The following is a 24,836-nucleotide window of genomic DNA, read 5'->3' on the forward strand; positions in this document are numbered from 1 at the left end:
AGCACGAAACGCAAGCCGTGTCAGCTCCTGTCCTGACCCAGACAAATTAATTTACTTACTGAAATTTTTTCACTCTGTTTTTTGTCAAGCAGTTTTCTGTCTTCATCCTATAGGAAAAGCATTGAAGAAAGTAATTTTTTGCATTTTAACACTAGCATGAAATTTCATAAGCATTCCAATAATTCTATACTGATTTTAGTGCTCATTAGAAAGTTAGTCAATAACTAATATTCAATAAAAATAGTCAATAACTAATATTCAATACAAATAGTCAGTAAAAAAATATTAAGCATCACTATGTTCCAGGTACTGCATTAAAAGCTGGGATGCAAAAAGACAAAACACAGTCCCCTCCCCTTAAGAAGCTTACAGTTTAACAGGGGAGACAATGGTTAAACAAATAGACTCCAAAATATACAGAGTAAATAGGAAATAATTAAGAGAGGCAAGGCAGTAGGATTAAGAAGAGTTGGAAAAGACTTCCTATAGAAGAAGGGATCTTAGTTGGGACTTACAGGAAGCCAGTAGGAAGAGTTGAGAAGGGAAAGCATTCCAAGTATGAGAAGTCAGCTAGAGAAAAAGCCAGGAGCTGATGGAGTGTTGTACCTGGTGTGTGTGTGTGTGTGTGTGTGATGTAGTGTTGTACCTGGTGTGTGTGCGTGTGTGTGTGTGTGTGTGTAAGTATGGTGAGAGGTGTGGGATTGGACCTATGCTTTAGAAAAATCATTACAATTATGAACTACCACTTTTGGAAACAAGTCCTTTAAAAGAAAAGTAGTGATCACAGGAGACTTGGGGGGGGGGGGGCGGGAATAGTACAATGGGAAGGAGTCAGTTTACAAAAATTCTCTCTCCTTTAGTACCCTCAATTCTTGGTCTCACTTTAATTTTTATTTAGAAGGTATTGGAGACCTATTAAGGGTCTGTATTCCCCAGGCCTAGTATGATAAACTTAAGAAGACAGAACTAGCCTTGGGATTTGATTAGCTAAGAAGCACAACTTCTGAAACCATTTTCTGATTGTGTGGGTATATAAAAAGGCAGAAGGTTCAACACTTCTTTAGTGCTTAACTGGAGATGTATGGTGGGCATTTCAGAAGCATGAGAGCTGGGCTTAACTGCATCAGCTCACTGCCCTCAATGTATACAGATACACATACATATATTCATTGATACATATGTGTATGTGTGTGTGTATATACATACATATATATATGTCTATCTATTGTCATATCTATTTGTCTATTTCCTTATCCCCTAAGTAAATCTCCTTTTGTTAACTGTTAAATGACCTATGAGTATTCAGTTTTATTCCAGTATTGGCGCCTGAACAAGGCTACAACATAGGATAACCCCAACTTCTCTTAGAGTGTTAAAATCAAATTTGAAAAGCATTTTGAGGCTAATAAATCATATACTATGGAAAAGCACACAATTTTTTTTAGCAAGTGTCAGTGTGTGTGTGTGTGTGTGTGTGTGTGTGTGCGTGTGTGTGTGTATGTGTCTTTCACTGCCGAAGAAGACCATGCCATCAGAGAAAAAATGACATGACTTGCACTTGACTTTGTTCTAAGTGAGGGAGGCTGTGCAGGTCACCAGCCTCACTTCTCCTCCAGAGCCATCTGAATCCAGTGACCAGATATTCCTCAGGATGACTGGAGATGACTCAGGATGAGGCAACTGGGGTTAAGTGACTTTCCCAAGGTCACACAGCTAGTGAGTGTCAAGTGTCTGAGGTGAGATTTGAATTCAGATCCTCCTAACTCCTGCACTGGTGCTCTACCCACTGCACCACCAAGGGCAAAAATAGGCAAAGCATTCTGGGCTCTTTGGAGAAAGATTTCTAGATCTTTCAGTTAAATGAAAGGATAAATTACATACAAGGTGTGCGCCAACTCTAGCCGGAGCGGATTGTAAATTTCCATTGGGAGCATTTACCTTAGAAACCCACAAAGAGGCTACAAATCAAAGTTAACTTTATTACTTTGTTGATGACTTGCAAGTGATGGGGAAAATGTTAATAATGCAGACTGAATGCAAAAAGTATGTCTTCTGTGTAGTTTTGGTAGAGCTGGCTGTTAAACATTTTCTAGCACATTTTCCCAAACTTTAAAGTGCTACATGAATGCTAGCTGTGATCATCCATTTAGCTATCTTCCAGGAAGAAATAAAGACAGGATCCCTAGCCTCAAAGTGCTTTGTACTGTGACTGGAGACAAGTCAAGTCAACACGCATTTATTAAGCACTTGCTGTGTGCCAGGCAAGACAAAATAACGTAAAGTTAAATGGGAATACAGAAGCTGGACAGAAGTTAAGGAAAACAATAAAATATGTAAGAAACCAGTAAACAAGTGGTTAATTGCTAAATAACTAGTGTAGATAATAATTGCTACAGGAATTCCTGGGAATCTGAGAGGGGAGGTCATTTTTAGTTAGGGTGGCCAGGAAAGCCTAGTCAGCTGTTAAAAATAATCTCAAATAGTTAAAAATAATTTTAAGGCACACAAGGCAAGGCATTTATGGATTATTTTGTGTTACAATTATTTGTATACATCCCCCTATAGACGGTCTGGTCTATGAGGGCAGGGACAAGCTGCTCAGTAAATGTTTGTAGAAATACAAGGTCATTTCATTTAGCCATTTTTGTTTGTTTGTTTAGATTTAACTGATGATAGTGACTGCCATAAACTTTAGAGACTCTACACCAATAGTTTCATGGTCCTGGATCTTTGTCAGGGTTCCTGCCTGCTTTAGGGGTATGAATTACATATAATATAGGTATAGACTAAAAAATAGCCATTTACCTTTGCTTCTTTTAATCTGTATTCAGGAGGGATTGTTTCCTCTTTTTCACCTAATTTTTCCCGCTTTTCTTCTTTGGATTTCTCCTGAAGGAAAGTCCTCTGTCATTACTATTGTATATATCATATGTGTATGGGTTTGGGTTTTTTGTGTGTCTATATATTCATTTCCCATGAACCACTTAGCTGAGATTTGGCTTGATGAGAATGCTTTTAGGTTATCACCTATATCTGACCAGGGTTATGAAGTCACAGGATCACAGAATTAGCATTAGGAAGGGCCTCAAAGGTCAATGGAATTCAACCCACTCAACTGAAAGATGAAGATGCTGAAGATCACAGAGATCAATTACTGACCCAGCCCAGAGTGACAAAAGTGAATGAGACAGGATTTCAACTCCAGGTCTTCCTGACTCAGCAGTCAATCCAACACACCTTGTTGCCTCTCTCACAGTCATCAATTTATATTATTTGGAGATATATTCTGGGTCAGGATCATTGCCACTAAGTGGCTACCAAGCTGTGTCCCAAGGAATCTAGCAACTACTACTTCTTTTCTTTTTAGCCCTTTGTAAAAGTACAAATAGTCCAAGGGTTTCCTAGAATCACCAGATAAGTGAGTTTCATCCATTTAAAATGTAGACCTTTCACAAAATCAAAATGGTGGGCCTTTTAGGGATGCTTTTAAAGAGGGTGTACAGGCGATCAAGAGCTGCACAGACTGACGGGTTGCAGTCTGTTCTGCGGAGGGAACGCGCACATGGATGAGTCACTGATGTAAGTCCCAAACCAATTAAGCTCAAATCATGCAGGAAGTCTTTTAAACAGAAACATATTCAAGCATGCTTTATGAGTGATATAAAGGGGGAAGGACGGTAGGTGGAGGGAGATGGACCTGAATCCTCATTACCTTTACTTTATCAACTGCAGGTTTATTTTCTTCTGGATCTGTTTCTTTCTTCGCTAGACTGCCGGCTAAGGCTTCCACAGCATCATCTGGCATCGCTCCCTTCTGAAAAAGACACAGGAAGAAACATTGGCTTATCGCTGTCTTAAAGATGTATTGATTCAAAAGCATTCATCTTGGGCATAATTCATCACATAATCCAAAAGCCTAGAATGAAAAAAAAATCCATGTTTCAAAAGTAAAGGTTGAAATCATCATCAGCTCTGCATAGGACACTATTCACACATTAACAGTTGGGCAATGGGTGGCACGTGTTTAGACACTGTGATCGGGCATACCACCGAAAAATGGGTAGAAGCAGAAACTTCTTCTTAAGTGAATCTTTTGTTTCAATGTGAAAGATTTTCATACCATTCATAAAAGGCAAGAAAATGTCTTCCAATCCTAAGAAAACCACAGAGGAAAAGTATAGTGAAATACTTTTTCCACCCTAGGCAAAGAAATATATGAGGAAAAAAGGCACAGGACAGCCTAGGATTCAGTTAACTCCTATGCCTGCCCCTAAAAAGACTAATTCTAAAAAACCATCCAAAACCATCTTAAAACCAAAACCTAAAGCACTATCTCTTAAATTATAAAAAAAAAATCTAAAAACCAAAACACTATCTCTTAAATTATCAAAAAAATTATTCCCTTCTTCCAGGAAAAAAAAATCTTTATCTCCATTCCAAAAAGGATAAATAGCATAGTATAGTGGATAGAGTATTGGCTTTGGAGTCAGGAAGGCCTGGGTTCAAATTCCAACATAGAAATATAATAGACTAGCTGAGGGAAATGAGGCAAGCCACTAAGCTTCTTTGGGCCTCAGTTTGCTTACCTGTAAAATGAGGGATCTGGACTTGACCTTTAAGGCCCCTTTCATATCTATACCTATGATCCCATGATCTATCTGCAGTTACCAGCCCCTACCAAAGGGATACTATATAATAATGTATGAGGATACATTAATTTTTAATGATCTCAGACACAAAAGAAATGGTGCAAACCTCATTGTTATTTGGTGCCTGGACACTGCAAGGGGCATTAAGAGGTTGCCCAAATTACTGCTGCCGTTAAACATTTTTTAATAACTCTGGGAATCACAGGAGCACAGTTCTAGGGCTGGAACCTTAGAGATCATATAGTCCAACCTCTTAATGAAACTAAGGCCCAAAGCGTTTAACTGATTTGACTAAGGTCATGTGGGTAGCAAGTATCCTGACTAAAAACCCAACATCCTTTTTTGCTGGGTCAAATAATATTACAAATATGCATTAGAACTATAAACTAAAAATATGCACCAACTTTTATATAATTTCAATTGCTATTTGTGTACTCATACCACACTCCTTCCTACCCCTTAACTTCAATAGCTGACCCTTTGGCCTTGTCCCCAGCACCGCTCAATGGTACTGCTAGCTTGAGGCTTCCTGGTCTTGTGGGGGCAGGGAGCTGCCTAAGCAGGCTGGCAGGCCAGGCTTGGACTGGACCTTTCCATACAATGCTTCACACAGTCAGTTTTGGGGCTAGAGTTCAGGTCTCCTGGCTTCTAATATAGCATATTCTCTTTTTTAATGCAAAGAGGCCAGATAAAATGTTCAGAAAGTATGGCCCTAGCTGGCTATTATCTCCTATCCCTGTTTTTCCCATTTTCTGTCCCTTGCCTTCCAACCTCTGGTCTCTAATCTGCAATATAACATAAATAACACTAGAATTGAGATCAGAAAAAACATGGTTCAATTTTCAGCTCTGCCACTGTGTGACTTTGGGCAAGTCATTGTCATTGAAGATCTCTGGGTCTTAGTTTCCTCAATTACAAAATGAGGAGCTTGGACTAGATGAGACTATGTATGGTTTTTTTTTTTCCAGTTCTAAAGCTGATGAATCACTTGTCCTCTACTCCCTAATTATTAATTAGTCAATAAACAATCGATGCATATTTACTAATTGTCCACTATGTACCAGGACCTGGATTTCCAAGTATAAAAAATGAAATTTCTTATTTGCAAGAAACTTCTAGTTCCTAGTTCTTAGGGGCCTACATCTAAGAATTGTTAACCTTTATATAGCAGCATAATTAATAATAACAATAATCTCATATTTTGTATTTACACAGCACTTTTGGCTGTCCTTACAACAACCCTGTGAGATAGATATATTAGCCAATGTTGGCTAAAGGACTAGCTAACGAATCAGGAAATCATATAAAGTATGTTGGTGTTGGATGAGATGGGGAAAAATAGGCACCATTCTTTCTGCTAAGATTCCATAAAACTTAAAGCTTTAAGTTCCTTCTCTGAGCAGGGCACTGAATTCTCCCATGGACTTAGCACTCAAGCTGGGCCCGTTCAACACCCAGCAGCAGGTTCTGCTTTGCATTGGAATAATGTGTTTGGGAGCCCAGAAGTGAGTTCTGAGGATGCCTTCTTGACCTCTAACCCTGCCTAATTCCTGCTTCTTTCACTGGTAACATCACTTGATACCCTCAGACCTCTTCTGTGGCACTTAGGGCTACTCATGCCTGTTGGTCCATGTCCTAGGATGCAGAGCCTAAGATTTCTGGGAAGTGCTTTTAAACCTCATTAAAGCTAGTCCTGACAGTGGAGGTGTAGAGACTTTGGAGTCCACTTCAGCAGCATAGAACTGATGGTGGAGTGAACTAATACATGGGAGATTATGCCAAGGGGCAGCTAGTCAGTTTAATAGTCATAGCGCATTTATTCCAAGTCCACCAGAATAAAAACTAAAATGTTTTTAAGTGTTAACAGATGCTGCAGAGACTGGCAAGACAAGTAGATCAGGTTAGTGATCAAACGGCCACAGATTGCATAGGAATTAGTAACTCTTCAGGATCTGCCTCTTTGAGCACATTACATAATTCCTCTGAGAAAGATTTCCTCATTGGTAAAATGGGCATAATAATATTTGTACCAAAACGTATCTCATGCGCTTGTTGCGGACAAAGGACTTTTGTTGTTGTTCAGTCATTTTCAGTCCTGACTGACTCTTTGTGACCCCATTTGGGGTTCTCTTGGCAAAGATACATAAGTGTATTGACATTTCCTTCTCCAGCCCATTTTACAGATGAGAAAGCTGAGGCAAACAGGATTAAGTGACTTGCCCAGCCAGGGCCATTTGGTTAGCAAGTGTCTTGAGGACAGATTTGAACTCCAATTTTCCTGACTCAGGACTTGGCACTTTATTCACTGTACCACCTAGCTGCCCCATCTCATGGGTGTGTTGTAACAAAGGGTTTTATAAACTGTTAAATATTATAGAAAAGGGAAACACTATGGCCAGAACTATTTTCCTGGCCTTCTCTAAGTCCAACTAGACTGTTGAGCTCCTTTATTCTGAGGCCTGCAGTGTGCTTTAAAGTAATTAGGTAGGATTAAATTTATGATTAGTGAAAGGCACTCTGTTAACAGAAATAGCTTCCCTGAGTTAAAAAATAAAGGAAGGACAAATCAGTCAGAGAGAGAGAGAGAGAGAGAGAGAGAGAGAGAGAGAGAGAGAGAGAGAGAGTGTGTGTGTGTGTGTGTGTGTGTGTGTGTGTGTGTGTGTGTGTGTGTGTGTGTGTGTGCGCGCGTGTGCATGTGTGACCATCTAACTCCTAAACAAAAGAGAGCAGCTACTTCTGTCATTGGCAGCTAGGTGGTGCAATAGATAGATCTCTAGCCTTGGAACCAGAAACACTCAACTTCATGATTTCAAATCTGGCCTCAGATTAGTAACCAGCGTATGACCCTAAGGAAGTCACTGTTTGCCTTGGTTTCTCATCTGTAAAATGAGCTGGAGAAGGAAACAGCAAACCACTCCAGTATCTTTGCCAAGAAAACCCCAAGTGGGGTCATGAAGAGTTGGGCATGACTAAAACAACCGAATGCTTCTGTCACGGACCAAAAGCTAAAGACTAGACTGCATCCAGCCGCAGGGGAAAAAGTGGAAAGGCAGTTGTTTTAAATTGTTTCAGGTTACTTCCCCTTTGTGAAAAATAATTCCCATGATCTGGCCACCAGTGACTTTACCAAGCAATTTCCTTTGAAGCTACAGAAAATGGAACACTGCACTGTTTGGGGAACAAACAGGGAATAGGGTGAGGCTGAGGATCATTTACCCCCAAAGAGTTTTGGAAACAGAAAGTTTTCAAAGGTGGCTGAAATGAGAGTCTTTGGTAATTAGATAAATCCTCATTTGGTTGAAGGCCATCAAACATATGACCATAGGCTCACAGGATTTAGAGGAAAGGGCCTCAGAGATAATCTAATTTATCCCCTTCATTTTATAGGTAAGGAAACTGAAGCTCGGAGAGGTTAATTCACTTGTTCAAGATCAAAACAACCATAAATGGCAGAACCAGGATTTGAACTCTGATTTTGTTAACTCCAAACACAGAACTCTTTGCAGACTTGCCAGGCAGCAGACTTGTAGGTATCTAAGATTTCCATTAACTTGCATCAAGTCAAGAAGCATTTATTAAGTGTTTACTGTGTGCTAGGCACTATGCTAAGCATCAAGTGTAAAAAACATAAAAAGCAAAAGTCTAACGGGGGAGAGAACATGCAAATAATGATGCACCAACAAAACAGGTACAGGGTTACTGAAGATATCCGACAGAAAGGAGACACCGATTAAAGAAGGTCAGAAAAGCCTTCTTGTAGAGAGTAAGATTTTAGCTGAGACTTGAAGAGGACAGGAGCAGAGATGAGGACGGACAGAGGTTCAGGCATGGGGGGAGAGGAAGAAGGCCAGTGTCCCTGGAATTCAGAGTACCTGACAAGGAGGAAGAGGAGGAAGGCATAAGACAACTGTGAAGGTGGAAGCGGACAGCCTATAAAAGGCTTTAAAAGCTGAACAGAGGATTTTATATGTGATCCTGAAGGCACATGGGCCACAGCAGTTGACTGAAAAGTTGTGTGTGAGTGTGTGTGGGTGTGTGAGGGGGAGAGAGAGAGGGAAGGAAAGAGAAAAGAGAGGGAGGGAGAGGGATGATGAGGGAGGGATGGGGAGAGAGGGAGGGAGAGAGAAAAGGGGAGAGAGAGAAGGAGAAAAGCAGGGAGGGATGGGGAGGGAGGGAGGGAGAGAGAAAAGGGGGGGAGAGAGAGAAGGACAAAAACAGGGAGGGATGGGGAGAGAGGGAGGGAGAGAGAAAAGGGGGGGAGAGAGAGAAGGAGAAAAGCAGGGAGGGATGGGGAGGGAAGGATAGAGAGAGAGGGAGGGAAAAAGGGAGAGAGAAGGATGGGGAGGGAGGGATGGGGAGAGAGAGAAGGAGAAAAACAGGGAGGGATGGGGAGGGAGAGAAAGAGAGAGGGAGAGGAAGGGAGAGAGAGAAGGAGAAAAACAAGGAGGGAGGGAGAAAGAGAGGGAGAGAGAGAGAGAGAGAGAGAGAGAGATATGGTTAGACTGAGCATCAGAATGAGACAGTATGGGTGTAAGGAGGCAGGACTGTCTGGGTAGGTGAACAAACGTTCAGAGCACCTCTCAGGAAAACGGGCAGTACTCCAGGGTTACTCACAGGCTTGGGAGCAGGCTTTTGAGGGGTTTCCTGCACCACACACATGGAAGTTTTTGAAACAACTTCTTTCACAGGAGCAGGGGCTGGACTCTTGGATTTCTAAAGGAGAAACATAATAAACTAAAGTGAAAAGATCTGATTAGCAAGACAGCACATGTGAATACAAAAAAACCTGCTACAAGCATTATAAACTACAGGAAGAAAATTAAGTGCCTCTGATTGCCCAGCACTAAACCGGGTACATTCTAAACTTCTGGTCACCATCAAAGCACATCTTACTTTACGGAACAAAATTTTGAATGAATTATTTCAGTTGTAGAAATGTCATTGGCAGATAAAGAAAAAGAAGAAACATCCAGAAAAGGCCAAGACTGAAAACAGTAAGGCAAAGGATGGCATAAGAGGGATTTTTGTCAGTCATTTGAAGCTTAAATAGTCTATGCCTCATGACTACAGAAATGATCACAGAAGAACTTAAAACAAGAGATTTGAAATATTTTCAACTTACTTTTGTTTTCTCAGCTGGTTTAGATTGTTTTCCTTGAGGTTCAGAACGTTCAAAATCTTTGGATAACTCATCAACAAGTTTGGATTCACTCACAGGCTGAAATACAAGAAGAAAATGACGTAAAATAAAGTGACTGGTTTAACTTAGTGAACAGGAATGGTTTTACTAGAATTGCTTTTCTTTTTCTGGCAATGGATTGCAATTCATTTGTAGTCTACAAAACCAAGTTGCCCAAATCCAGACAACATCAACCATCAAATCTATAGTCTTATACGCTCAGGAAAGCTGTCCTATCGTAGCTTTTGTTGTTGTTATCCAGTTGATTCAGTTGTGCCCAACTCTTTGTGACCCCATTTGGGATTTTCTTGGCAAAGATACCGAAATGGTTTTGCTGTTTCCTTCTTCAGTTAATTTTTCAGATGAGAAAATTGAGACAAACAGGGTTAAGTGACTTGCCCAGGGTCACACATCTAGTAAGCATCTGAGGCCAGATTTGGACTCAAGAAGATGACCCTTCTTGACTCTCAGCCTGGCACTTAATCCACTGCATCAACTAGCTGCCTCCTAGAAACAAATACAATTGGCCTAACTGCTGTTACTCATAGACAACATTCCATATCCCATTTCCATGCCTTAGCATAGGCTCTCCCTGATGCCTGGAATGTCCCCCTCATATCAGCTCCATCTGTTAGGATTCCTAGCTCCCCTCAAAACTCAACTCGTGTCATTTTTTACCTGAGGCCTTTTGTGATGGTCTATTCTGCCACCTTCCACCCCTGGTCTGACCTACATAGTATTTGCCTGCAATATTACTTTTTTTTTTTCACTTGGTAGAGTATAAGGTCTTTAAAAGCAGGAACTTTTGCTTTCTGGCATCCTGCATGATGGCTGGCACATGGTTAGGGCTTAATCATTTGGTCAACTGACTATTATTTCCACAAATTTACTGATATGGATACAAAGAAATATGAGCAGACCTGTGAAACTAATATAAAATGTGGTTAACCTAATCTGATTATATTGCCTATGATTAGCTAAACAGCAGGTTAACAAAATGTTATAATATTCTGGAGATAATGATATAACCAAGTTCTCTCTGACAGGTCTCCACATTAAAGATGAGAAGACTAACTGTGGATACCTGGCCCAATGTTGCCTTCATAACACATTGATGTGAGGTGTGGATGTCAAGCTATACAGACAATACCTGTGGTGTCAGGAATTCTCTACTTATACATTTCTGTTGGGAAGAAAAGAAAATGATCAGTTTGAGAGAATTCATTTCCTAACCTTGGGTTTTTCTTCAGGCTTTGGTAATAGAGGTTTCCCATCTTTATCCTGCAAATAAAATGGAAAATGGTTTATGTCTTGTTATATTCCCATTCCGACAATTTTGGCATCTTTAGACAGTTCATAGCTAGAAGAGAGATTATAGACATGAGTGGGAGCAGGTTTTACTGTACTGTAGTTAATTCAGATTTCAAACTGGTCAGTATGACAGAAAGCCATAGAAAAGAGGAAGTTTATGACATTGCAACAAAATGTAGTTTGTGCATATACTAGTGACACCCTAAAGATTTCATTGGTAAAGCTGTGTGTAGAGAATTTCCATCATACCTTTTTTTTTTTTAATTAAGCAATGGCTCTATTTAACAAGCCAATTTGGATGTTCACCCGCAGTAGCAACTAAGAGGACAAGAGACTAGATGGTACAAAGAAGAAAACAAATGGGATGGAGAAAGGCCTCAAATTTATGCCATATGTAGATTGGGTGAAGGAAACGAGGATGATTAGCCTGGAGAAGAGAAAACTTGAAAAGAATGGGAAGGCATGATAGCTGTCTTCTAGTATTTGGCAAACTACACAGACATTTGCAAAAGATGAGATGTGAGACCTCAGACATGAGGAAAAAGGATCGAGATTATTTGGTTCAGGGTTTTATAAAATCAATATTAATTTTAATTACTCCACCATAAAAATGGGTGTGCCAACTTCACACAAAACATAAACAAATTCTTTTTTTTTTTTTGGTGAGGTAATCAGGGTTAAGTGACTTGCCCAAGGTCACACAGCTAGTAAGTATCAAGTGTTTGAGGCTGGATTTGAATTCAGGTCCTCCTGACTCCATGGCCAGTGTTCCTTTATCTACATCACCTAGCTGTCCCAACATAAGCAAATTCTTTAGCAAGCATAAGTATTTATTTTCCACATGATATCTATTAGTATTATCTCAAAAGGAAATTTTTAAATCAACTATAGAACTTTGCCTTTTCCCTTAGGCCAGGGATAGTAATTCTATCTTCTACCATAGGGCTGTGTCGTGTGAAAAAAAGAGCAATTTACGAATTTAGCACAGTTTAATGCCCATGATACTAGCAAGCTGGCAAGGCTGATGACATTTTACCTTGAAGAGCAGTTATTAACATTCCCTGAAAATCAACATGTAACAAATCGCTATGAGGCAAGATGTTCAGTACCACACACATACAGGGGGTGTGAATCTAATTGTGTATGGTATTCTAATGGCCAAGTATTCAAACTGTGCTCCAGAGAGCGCAACTCTGATGGGCTGGCTACGTTGTTCGAATGTGAAATGTACACTTGCCAAAAAGACTATTTTATGGAGAACTTGCATGGGGCAGGCAATCACATGGCAGCCAGAAGAAACGATACAAGGACACTCTCAAGGTGTCTCTCAAGAACTTTGGATTTGACACGGGAGACACTAGCACAGGACCACTCAGCATGGCGTGCCCACCTAAGAAAAGGTGCTGTGCTCTTTGAGCAAGGCAGAATTGAGACAGCACAAAGTAAACGCAGGATGCACAAATTTGGGATATCCACCCCAAATATTCAAACAGACTATCCGTGCCCAATCTGTGATAGAGCATTCCAAGTTCCTATTGGTCTGATCAGCCACAGTCAGACACACTGAAATTTCACTTTACAATGGTGATGTCATTTCGGTCCTCTTTGAGAATGAAGGACCACAACCAACCAACCATGGTACCCTGTGCCATTACCATTACTGGTTTCAGCTGGTAGTCTTCTGGGATAGTATCCTCACGCTCACCACACTTCTTTAGTCTTTCTTCTCTGGATTTTGCCTGATAAACGAGTAGAAAACAAGCAGTACAGTTACTTTAAAATTATTCCTTTAGTCTATTCAACGAAACAAAATCCTAAACAAACAAGGCATTCAACACACATCAGCTGAATGAAGTCACATACACTCCATGACTATTTCTATATTAATACATCAAAGAAGGAAGAAAACTTTCTCCAGAGTGGTAGTAGCTTTCATGAAATTAGCCTCTGGTTCAGAATACCCAGTGCCTGGCCAAGGTGAGTGGTGGAGCTGCACCTGTATTATCCAAAGGAGCAATGAATTTTTCAGAGAATTTCTATTGTTTGGTTTTAAAAATAAATGAGTATATAAGGATAACATATTTTCAGCAGATTTTCACATCATTTTTGGGGGGGGAGATGGCAAGGCAATTGGGGTTAAGTGACTTGTCCAAGGACACACAGCTAGTGTTAAAGGCAGGATTTGAACTCAGGTCCTCTTGACTCTAGGGCAAGTGCTCTATCCACTGCACCACCTAGCTGCTCCAGAGATTTTCCCATCTCTTTTATCCACCCCCTTCTCTCCACTAACACAGCCATCACTCTCGTTCAGTTCCTTATCTCCTCTCACTGAGACTCAGTAGTCTCCTAAGTGATCTCCTTGCCTCAGGCGACTTCCCACTCATGCATCCTCCACACAGCTGCCAAAGTAAATTGAAAGTGCTTCGCAGCTGTGACCCAGCTTAATAATACTGTTACTAAGGCTGCAAAATCATCAACATCTCTCCATGGTTAAAATGGCAGACTCTCCCATCTTCTCCCATTCATCACCTTCTACTGCTCCTCATTGCTATGTAATTGTTAGGTATTCAGTCATTTACTTGGGGGTCCACTTGAAATTTCTCTGAACCAAATTTATACTCGTTTTCAAGGCTGAGGGCTAGATTTATAAATATCCTTCCCAGTCACTGATTACATAGCAGTAAATTTCTAATTTTCCTTTCATTGACCTCTCCCAATTAGAAAATGAAGGATAATGGTATTAGTTCACTTTTAACCTCAGCCAAAAGAAAAGCTAAAACAAGACTTTAGAGAAGCAAAAACAATGCAAGACTGTCAAACGGCAACATGTCTAATACCTCATCAACTTCTTTGTAGGAACTTGTGTCTATCTCAGGCTCAACTTCTGGGCTTCCAAGTGTTTCACAAAGATCATCTAGGGCTTGTTTGGAGGCTGTCTCTGAATACAACTATTTTGAGAATAAACAGGAAAAAGTCTTTAATTTATGAAAAAGATGTTTACGAATCACAGCAGCACAAGAGAAAAAACAGTGGGCTAGCAATCGGAGGAACCTATCCATTCTCTGCCATTTACTACATCTGTGACCTCAGGTCAAGTCTTGTCATTTTTTGGAATCTCAGGTTTTTCATCTGTATGTAAAACGAGGGGGTTGCATGAGATGATTTCCTGAGGACCTTCCCAGTTCTAAATCTATGACCCTAGTTTCTGTGATATGCACCTTAGAGTACTGTTTTGTGGAATAGGGGGCATCAAGAAGGGCACTTCTCTGCACACTAAGCCAAAAAGCTTAGTGGAATGACTGTAATAGCCAAATGTGAGTGAGTAGCATGTTGTGGCAGGAAAAAAAGATAATTCCATACTGGGTTGCCTTAAGAAGGAAGGACAAGAATTAGATGCTGATCGTCTAATAATCTACCTTGGTCAGCCCACATCTGTGTTACTGTGTTCATTTCTGGAAGTCATAGTTTAAGAAGGACATGAATAAACCTGAGACTATCCAGAAAAATGCAGCTAAGATGATGGAGGGAGGTCCATGCCATATGAGATTTGGTTGAGAAAATGGGGTCTGGAAAAGAGGAGACTTAAATGTTTTCAACTATCTTAAGGGTTGTCATAACCCTGATGGTAGAACAAGAAGCTATGGAGAAAAACTACAAAAAGGTGACTTGAAGCTGGATGTCAAGAAAAACTTCCTATCTCAAAGTAGAATGGGGTAACTCATGAGGCAATGGAATTCTTCTCCTTGGAGGTCTCCAAGCAGAAGAAGGATGATTATTTCTGGAGTAGGCTATAGTGAAAAGATCTTTTGTGAGTATGAGTTGGGCTAAATGTAAGGTCTCTTTCTTTCAACTCTAAAATTCTGTGATTCCGAAATGTGTGGAAAAACATGAACAGGACACTAGAGAGTGGTTATATTTGTCCTGTGGTAATAACTGATATATTTCCTTTTTCCCTTAGGAAGCTTGAAAACATTTTTCATTGCTTATTATTTCCAATAAATTGTGTTTTTTCAGCTACAAATTCCAAATTATCACTGCTTACTAACTCTCCTGCTACAGCTTTATAACACCTAAGTATCATTTTTCTGGACCACAGTTTTAACATCTTCTGAAAAATGCTCTCACCTGCCAGCTTCCCCAGTTGCATAGAGGATTTAGAAAGGCCAACTCACTTTCTCTTGGCGGTCTTGTCCCAGCTCTTGCTGGAACACTGCCTATTAGGGGTGTGATGTCCATTACTGTCACACTAGCCATTCAGATAAAAACAAACAAACTTTCCTTTACTGGGGAAATGAGGGAAGGTTGACAAGAACTCTAACAAATGACTCTATGACACCATGCTGCCACATGTGACACACATGGTGTGCTCTCCAGGCACAAAGCAGGCTGGGAGAGAAGGAAGTGAATATTCTTGTTGTTTTTAAGAAAGGAAGATGTGCTCAGCACGGCTGCAATGTCTACTTGAATCAGACAGATTTAGGAACATGAAGAGGAAAGGGGTGCTGCTGATCTCTAAGGGAAATTCCAGCTCTTAACACAGCACAATTTTCCTATTTCCTGTTTCATAGCAGAGAAGGGTTGTTCAAAGGAGAACATGCAAGCTCTCTTCCAGAACACCATAAACGTGATTCAGTGAATAGGCATTTATTAAATGTCCATTATGTGCCAGAATCTCTGGTAGACACTGGGGATAGAAAGGCCAAAAGTTTAAAATAGTTTCTTCCGTAAAAGAGCTTATGGGAGGAGAAAACAGGGTGCAGCATGTGCTAGTGAGTATGTGTGTGTGTGCATAATATGAATATACCAAAGAGGTAAATATAAGGATATACAAAGTAGGTACAAGATGACTTGAGGGAAGGCAAGTATATATCATACTATAATATGAAATGCAGAACAAGAAGAAATCATTCAACAATCTTATTTTTACCTGAAAAGTGACCAAAAAAGATACAATAAGTTGACATGAGACCTTCTTCTATGTGCACCTATGTGCACAGGATTTAAATCTGAAGCAACTTTAGAGATTATCCATCCAATTTCATTTTACATATAGGGAAATTGAGGTGCAGAGGAGCTAAGTGATTTTCCTTTCCCAATTTTTGAGAATAATTTATGTAGCACAGTTACTAATTATTATTTAAATGTTTGATGGAATTATGAATCCATCTAGTTTGGGTTAATTTTGTATTTTCTGAAATTGGATTATTAGAGATCTTTATTTCATATTCTGCTAATTTGGGTATTTTATGGTTTTACAGATAATCCTTCATCTCTTTTCCATTCTCATTGCTGATTATCATCTTTATTTTTCTCTCTCTATTACAATTTTACCTGGTTCATTCTTTCATTTTGGCAATTTGATTTTCTTCCCTCTTATTTTTCAATCAAATTAGCTAAAGATCTACTCATTTTGTAGTAAATAACATTCCTAAGGACAGAGAACTATTCTATCCAGGAAAGCCTGGACTTGAATCCACATCCTGGGCCTCTGTGAGTTCTTTCCCCTTTACCATATTGTTTCTTGCTGGATACAGATAGATATGACTCTAATCAGTTTTAATCACCCAAACACACAAATGGGAAGAGACATTTCATACTTTATAGAACGCAGTTCACATCTGCCTAATCTACAGGAAAACTAATGATCATCTTCAGATAGTATTAAGTTACTTTCCTAAGGAAGAAATATTGGTACCTCTCCTATTCTTCGTTTCTTCTCATCTGGAGGAACAGCACTTTTCACTAAGTCTACCGACTGGGCTTTTAAAACCTCTTCTCCTGAAGCTTTCTGAAAGATAAAGACCAAAATCCAAACTTCCACATGAGGAACACACTTTGAGCATGAGCACTGTTGACCCCAACTACCAGATATTTTTTTTAAAGTCAGAAATAGTATTTCTAGCCAAAGACCAAGGAGAATAATACCTCTTTATCTGTTGCCTTGCCTGGCACTGCAGAACTACAAGTGAAGTCCGATGACAAGGAATCAATAGCTTCATCTTCTCCCATTGGTTTCTAGATGAAAAGGCACTATGAATGGCATGCAGCATGGATGAAGCATTCAAGTTCAATGACAGGTTATTTCACACACAGCAAAAGGTTGATACTACAATGGATTCATGATGGAGTCAGTTTGATCCTAAGATGCAAAATGCAACTAACCCATCATGCCCGAGTCCTTCCATAAATCCTCCATAAGCATGCTTCTACCCTTGCATGTTGGAGCCTTCCCCTTGGTCTTCAAATAATCTGTGGGTCCCAGTGCACACAGGCCAGACTAGGCTCTCTCTGCCTCTGGATGAGTGACTCATTTTAGCAGCATAGATATCTTTTAAGTGTTAGAGACTGACAATAACCCAGGCCCAGAATTGAATAAGAAGAGGAGAAAAGGCTAGGTCTCATCTGGAAAAGTGCATTATGCTGTCAATGAACCTGAGATGCTTGCTGTCAAAAAGCTCATTTTTTTTTTTTCAACACCAATATTCTCCCAGCGATCTTATGAGGCTTATCTGGAACACTATAATCTCTGAATAATTAAAACTGTAATTAACAAGAGGGACAATGCGGTATTTCTACATAAGTGGTAGGTAGTAAGCAGGCAACCTCTGGTCAGCACTGATCACCTGCCTTCAAGAAATGGCAGAGGTATCAAGAAAACCCATGATCAGCAAAGGCTGGTCCAAAAAGTAAGTGGGCAATAATTATGATCAATACTAATAAAGCGCTGTACTTTTCCTTTAGAGTTCTCATTTTTCTAAAGAAGCTTTTCTTTCCAGACATCTGACTCACAATCATCTCAATATATTTTATGCTGTTTCTCTTCCCATGGGAAATACACAGAAAATCAATGAACCACATTCTCAGTGAACAGGAGGACTTGGATTCCTCAGGAGCTTGAGATTTTCTCTCTCTCTCCCTCCCTCCCTCCCTTCCTTCTATCTTACAAGGTGATCATCTAAACTTACTGGAGTGTCTGGTGGACCTGTGGCTGCCCCTTCATGACTCTGAAAGAAACATTAATTTGCAGATGATGAAAAGGCTATTTCATGCCAAAATAGGATTGTTAAAGCTTTACAAAATACAGCACCTAACAGGTTTACTGTTGAATGAGGATTTGTTTTCCATTTTTAATCAAGCTTTCTAAATTATAAAACAACAATAATTTAACACTGATACATACTTTAGGTTCATCCCACTTACTTCCAATAGCTTTCTGTATTCTGGAGGAATTGTGCTTTCCCTTTTGCCCAACTCCTCAATGTAAGTAGAAGAAAGTAATTCCTGAAAAATTTATAAAAATACAGATATAATTTAATTAGCTGAAAACAGTAAAGAAACGTACTGAAAATGAAACCCTATATGTTACCAAAACATGGAAGTTGCTGTAAGATTATCTACAATCTAGATTGAAAAATGAGACTTTAAATAGTAATTACATTAATCCTGGACAAATTATAGCCAAACGTTATGAGGACCAAATGAGATAATACTTGTAAACCACTTACTACACTATCTGGCACACAGTAGGTGCTTAATAAATGTTTGTCTTCCCCACCCCCTGGAATAGTAATGAACAATGACATGAAATTGAGTCAACAAACATTTATTAAGCACTTATTGTGTGTTAGGCACTGTTCTAAGTACTGAGATTACATCCTAATTCTTTAATAGAATATTCATGTAGTTAAATAATTAGGTAAATATATATACACATACATACATACAAATACATGTATACATACATATATACAAATATACATGTTTTATAAATGTAAAGATCATAAATTCTATAATATCATGATTCAAGAGAATATAAACTCTATGAAATTAGGAGCTATGTGGTTTTTGCCCCTGTATTCCCAGGTCCTATAACAGTATCTTGTATATAGAAGATGTTTAAATAAACGTCTGTTAACTTGAATGCCAAAGCCTCAGAAAAATATAGTCAATAAGCCTTTACTAAGCACCTACTACGTGCCTCCTGTTCCTTCCAAAGTTCCAAAGTGAAGCACAGACAGTTAGTCTCTCTGGGTACTAGGCAGACCTAAGCTCCTTCATCGCACTACATTCCTACAAATGCTGTGGTCTCGTTCTTCCTTTGAAAGGGGGATTGACTCAGAAAACTCTGCTTATTGGTTGAAATACAATCTTCCACGAAGGCTGTTTTTAAAATGAGACACAGAAATGTATGATGCTTTTATAGTCCAAATACTACACTTTCCAGTAAACAAGATAAAAAGTACTATTATTTCCCATCTTCAAAAAAAACCCCATTTTTATTTGGATTTTAATGCTATCTTAACATCATTATCGCAAACGTATCAGAGTGGGCTGAACAAAAAACTAATTTGAAAAGTCTTTTCATTCTTAGGAAATAAATGGGAAAAAAAATCCCACAATAAACCAAAATCAGAACAAGCACAGGGACTTTTAAAATAATTATTTACTTGGTAAATGACAAAACCACAGCATGACTATGTTCATGGTCCCTCCTTGCTCCAGTTAGTTCAATCAGGCTTATGATACTCTCCCCAAGGGGCAGCTAGGTGGTGTAGTGGATAGAGCACCAGTGCAGGAGTCAAGAGGACCTAAGTTCAAATCTCACCTCAGACACTTGACACTCACTAGCTGTGTGACCTTGGACTTAACTTAACCCCAGTTGCCTCATCCTGGGTCATCTCCAGTCATCCTGATGAATATCTGGTCTCTGGATTCAGATGACTCTGGAGGAGAAGTGAGGCCAGTGACCTGCACAGCCCTCCCTCACTCAAAACAAAGTCAAGTGCAAGTCATGTCATCATTTCTCTGATGGCATGGTCTTCTTCGGCAGCAAAGGATGAACACTCTCCCCAAAGACCCGAAGGATGGAAGGCAAGGGCTAAGTGAGGGAATGGGATTCTGTCATGGTGGCATGAGCCACAGGGATGGTGATCTCTGAACTAGGGGGATGTTAGGAAGGATACTACAATTCATCCTGTCCCAGTAAAGGATTATTCTAAACACCTCCTCTGTATACACTGAAAATACGCACAACAAATATTGGTTTTGTCTTTGCATCCCTGGAACTTTACACAATTCCTTCACATATAGTAGGAGCTTAACAAATGCTTCTCTAATCAAATTATGCTTGCTTGGGAGCAACAACTGGTCTGGAAGCCAGTAAAATAGAGCACTGAGGTTAGAGTCAGGAAGTCCTGAGTTCAAATCCAGGCTCAAAGACTTAAAAGTTGTGTGACTCTGGGCAAGTCATTTCATCTCTGTCTACCTGTTTCCTCAACTCTAAAATGAGGACAATAATAGCACTGTGAGGATCGAATGAAATGATATTTGTAAAGTGCTTAGCAAAGTGTCCTGTCCTCAGTAGGCACTACATAATGCTCATTCCCTTTCCCTTTCCAGTAGTGCAGCATTTTGCACAGTTAAGGGGATCAACAAGGATCTGTTGAGTGATTTCAATAGTAAGAGTAGAGTATTTTCCATTCCCTCCATAATTATAAGTTGTACTTGCTGACAAATAACCAATACATATGTTCTTATCAGTGGCACAGTAGAAAACATTCCAGATTTAGAGTGAACTCCAAGTAGCTAATAGCTAGCATTTCACAGTCGAGGAAACTGAGGCAGAGTGAGTTTAAGTAACTTGCCCAAATCATAATAACTGAAGACAGATTTGAATGTGAGTCTTCTGGACTCCAAGTTCAGCACTCTACTAACTGCACCACATTGCTGCCACGCAACTTTAAGGTTTGCAAAGCACTCCATGTATTGTATATAATTTGACCTTATAATAACTCTGTGAAGTAAATGCCGTCATTATCTCCATTTTACAGATGAGGAAACTGAGGCTGAGAGCATAAATGACTTGCTTAGGGTCATGCTCGGTGTCTGAGGCAGGATTCAAAAAACAAAACTTCCTGATTCCAAGTCCCCAATTCCCACACCACTTAATGGCCTCTAAATGCTTTATTTACCTCCCTTACTTGTTCTGCCCTTTGGTGCATCACTTTATCTCTGAGTCTCAGTTTCCTATGGATAATAGTATTTCTGCCACTCACCTCATAATCTGTTTTAAGAAGAGTTAGCCTCAATTTAAATTAACGTAATGCTTTATTATAACATTATATGGACTAGTTCTTTAATGTCACTAGCATCAGGAAGCCCTGGTGCGACAACTCCATTTGCTGATGTGGACCAGCCACTTGTTTGCAGTTTAGATTTTTAGACAGTTGCCTTGGACACTGAGAGGTTGAGTGCACTGTCCATGGTCACAAAGTCTGTCTGTGTCAGGGACAAGGCTTGAATGCCTTTCTAACTCCTCAGTCAGTCTTCAATTCACTAGGTCATGCTGACTCTCAACTGCTTTAGTACATCATCACACCAGATTTTGTTTCTCATTTAGTGAATCAATTCACTGTGCCACCTTTAACAAATAACAGATACTGTACCGAAACAGGAGGTCCTGTATATTCTGGACTTTCAGGTTTATCTTCTTCTGGTCCTCCTAATGTGTCTATTAAGTTATCTAAAGCATCATTTAAGGAACTCTGAAAAAGAAGAAAGTCATTCAGCATATATAACGAGAGCAAATGGATGCACGTTTGAGTTTTGGTCCACAAAACAGGGAAACAACTGAACACTGAGTTCTTCTTAGTCATGAAACTCTTTGCAATGGAACCATCCACTTAAAGTCTCACTACTGTACACAGTAATACTCTAGATGAGGTCTAAGGAGACCGGAGTGTAATGGGATTATCATTTCCCTTTTCCCAGAAGCTATATTCTTCTTCATGCAGCCCAAGATCTCTCCAAGAGGAGAGTATCCAGAGGAGGGCACACAGAATGGTGGGGAAGGGCCTTAAGTCCATGACATATGAGGACTGACTGAGAGAATTAGGCATATTTAGCCTGGAAAAGAGAAGACTGAGTACAGGCAGTTTTTCAAGTGTCTGAAGGCATGTCATGTGGAAAAGAGATTAAAATAGAGCAAACATTTCCATAATCTACTACATGATGAAAATGTTTGTTTTATTCCATAATTTAAAATTTAATAAATTTTAAAAATTAAAAATTAAAAAATTTAATAAAAATTTTTTAAAAAGTTGCAAAGACATGAATTTAAGTTTGATATCAGGAAAAACTTCCTACAGTGAAATCCATCCAAAAGTGAAACAGGCTGCCTTGAGAGGGGCTGAGTTCCTCCTCCCTGGAGGGATTCAAGCAGAGGCTGGACAACTACTTGTTGAGTATGTCATGGATTTTCATAGCCCTGAAGGTCCCAACCAACTTTTTAATCTGGCGATTCTGCCATACTATTACTATTCCTACAGTGATGACTGCTCCTAGCTGATACTTCTAGAACACCTTATGTGTGCAAAGCTTTTTACATGCATCATCTCCATCTGATCATAACAACATCTCTGTGAAAGTGGGTCTTATAGTTATCATCATCTCGGTTTTATAGACAAGAAAACTCAGGCCCAGATAATCTAAGTGTGACTTGCCCATGGTCACTCGGCCAGTAAATGTAGGCAATGGGTTGCAAGTTCTCTGGACTCCAAGTCCTATTCATCTTCAGTAGGCTTAATTCTGAATGTGAAAAGAAAAATCAAATATGACCCATGAAAAGTCTTATGGGAGCAGCCTGGGACACGGAAGGGTTAAGTGACTTGCCCAGAGTTACAGACTGTGTGTGTGTGCATGTGTGTGGGAGAGAGAGAAAGAGAGAGAGAGAGAGAGAGAAAGAGAGAGAGAGAGAGAGAGAGAGAGAGAGAGAGAGAGAGAGAGAGAGAGAGAGAGAGAGATGGGAAGCAAATTTTTAAAACTATATATTTTGAAGCAGGTGATAATCTGTATTGGTAGAGGGGATTTCCTCGGTAGGAGTACGTCAATCAAGTAAAAAACAAACATGTATTAAGTACCTACCATGTGTCAGCACCATGTTAAGTGCTGGGAATCCAAAGTAAGACAAAAATCAGACTCTGTTCCCAAGGAACTCACAGTCTAAAGGCAGGGGGAAGGGACTGGGGTCAGGGGATAGGGGGGTGGGAAAGACAACATGTTCAGCTTTTTCAACTTTATGAAATGAAATTTTAATTCAACCTGAAGCTATCTGAATGGGATAAGATTTATTATATGTACATATATATCTATATAGCTATATCTACACATGTATAAATGTATGTATAGCTCCAATTTATTATACAGTATGTATATTTACTATATATGTATACACATTTACTATACATAGATTTACTATATATGCACAGGTAGTAAATTGGAGCTATATACTTAATATATACTTAAGTATAAAGTGTATATTATACTTAATAATTTAATAATTCTCTATACAATTGAAACTACAGACCTAACAAAAAATTGAAGTGACTTTCAGATGAGCTTAATATTTAAGAAAGAACACAAACACTTTCAGTTTACTAATGTATTGACCTAAAAGTCACAATTTATTACAAAGATCTTTCCTTTAGTTAAATCCTTGGATGTTATTAATTACTCCCAAAGAATATATTTACTACTAGTACCTATAAAACTAAGTAATCCTGTCTGATTGTGGACAACAATGTGACAAATATAAATAAATGCTTCATGTGAGAATCTACTGTTGTTCTCCTACCTCTTCGGAAGGTTTACTGGACTGATCTTTTAGTGGTGTAGATGGACGCAGGGCTTTATTTTCTTTTTTCTAAAAAAAAAAAAAAGAAAAGACCATGGAAGTATGCAAAAATTAATAAATGTCTGTCTGTTCTAAGTGTTTTAAAATGAAACAATCTTACATAGTTATAAAGTGGTTCACAATTCTTCACATCACTCAAGTATCTACTATTAGCCTATTTTCTTTTAACCAAGATAAGAAACTGAGGTACACAGAAGCTGATTTGCTCTTAAATTCTGGCATAAACCAAGGTAAGTAAGAATTCATAGCCTTTTCTTACCTTAATTAAGGTTTAATTTTCAGTGAATGACTCTGGCTTTCTTTATGCTTATAGTCTAATCTGCTTAAATTTCTAAATCAATCCTAAGTGGGCTGCCCATCTATTATGAACATAAATGAATGTGTGGCATTTTTTTCATGTTCATTTGGGGTCAAACTTTAAAGTAGAGAATCTCCCTGAGCCATTCCTCTTCCTCTCCCTACCCCCTAACTCACCATCACAAACTTGTATGTTAATTGCCTATTTAGAGCTTCAAGAAATCCAAGTCCTTCTTCAGAATTCTGGATATTTGTCAATTATCTGCAAATTCCACAACTGCTCTCTATGGTTTTATTTCCATAAACAAAAAAATCCATCTTTTTTACCTCTCATTATTTTAAAGGCTTAACTTTCAATGTAGCTCCTCTAAGAATCTAATGAATAAGTTGCCAAACCATAGCTAAACATTAGAGTTAATCCAAGATGAGGATTCTAGTGTTTTCTTTGAGCACATTCTGTCTAGACTCCTTTAGATATTATCATATGATCAAGAATCCATCTTGTATCTGCCTGAGAGTTCTCGCTATAACAGCCCAACAAACAATGCAAGTGTCTACTTGAAAACCTCTTGTGAAGAGGAAGCCACTACTTCTGAAGGCAGCCAACTTCTCCATGGCTCTGATTGTTAGGAAACCTTTCTTTACACAAAGCAAAAAACAAAACACAACTTTTGGCAGCTTCTACTGATTACTTTTAATCTTCCCTTTA

The 24,836-nt window shown here is 39.1% G+C and overlaps 1 protein-coding gene across 9 annotated transcripts in view; it reads right to left on the reverse strand.

Annotated features, from left to right (window-relative positions):
- The window catches only part of CAST (calpastatin), a 137,939-nt gene that overhangs the window by 24,315 nt on the left and 88,788 nt on the right, over window positions 1–24,836 (reverse strand). For 6 of the 9 annotated variants that reach the window (XM_072606057.1, XM_072606055.1, XM_072606056.1 and 3 more), the window contains 14 exons: window positions 23,771–23,839; window positions 21,585–21,683; window positions 18,340–18,420; window positions 18,105–18,143; window positions 17,065–17,154; window positions 16,835–16,927; window positions 13,977–14,087; window positions 12,795–12,878; window positions 11,062–11,109; window positions 9,772–9,867; window positions 9,264–9,362; window positions 3,713–3,814; window positions 2,806–2,889; window positions 60–107 (listed from right to left, as the gene is read on the reverse strand). In XM_072606057.1, the coding sequence (XP_072462158.1) occupies window positions 60–107; window positions 2,806–2,889; window positions 3,713–3,814; window positions 9,264–9,362; window positions 9,772–9,867; window positions 11,062–11,109; window positions 12,795–12,878; window positions 13,977–14,087; window positions 16,835–16,927; window positions 17,065–17,154; window positions 18,105–18,143; window positions 18,340–18,420; window positions 21,585–21,683; window positions 23,771–23,839 (1,143 nt within the window). The remainder of the gene's footprint in view (window positions 1–59; window positions 108–2,805; window positions 2,890–3,712; window positions 3,815–9,263; window positions 9,363–9,771; window positions 9,868–11,061; window positions 11,110–12,794; window positions 12,879–13,976; window positions 14,088–16,834; window positions 16,928–17,064; window positions 17,155–18,104; window positions 18,144–18,339; window positions 18,421–21,584; window positions 21,684–23,770; window positions 23,840–24,836) is intronic. The other 3 variants (XM_072606060.1, XM_072606058.1, XM_072606061.1) reach the window with 1 other exon arrangement.

The sequence above is a fragment of the Notamacropus eugenii genome, chromosome 4 (assembly GCF_028372415.1).
Source record: "Notamacropus eugenii isolate mMacEug1 chromosome 4, mMacEug1.pri_v2, whole genome shotgun sequence".
Lineage (NCBI taxonomy): Eukaryota > Metazoa > Chordata > Mammalia > Diprotodontia > Macropodidae > Notamacropus > Notamacropus eugenii.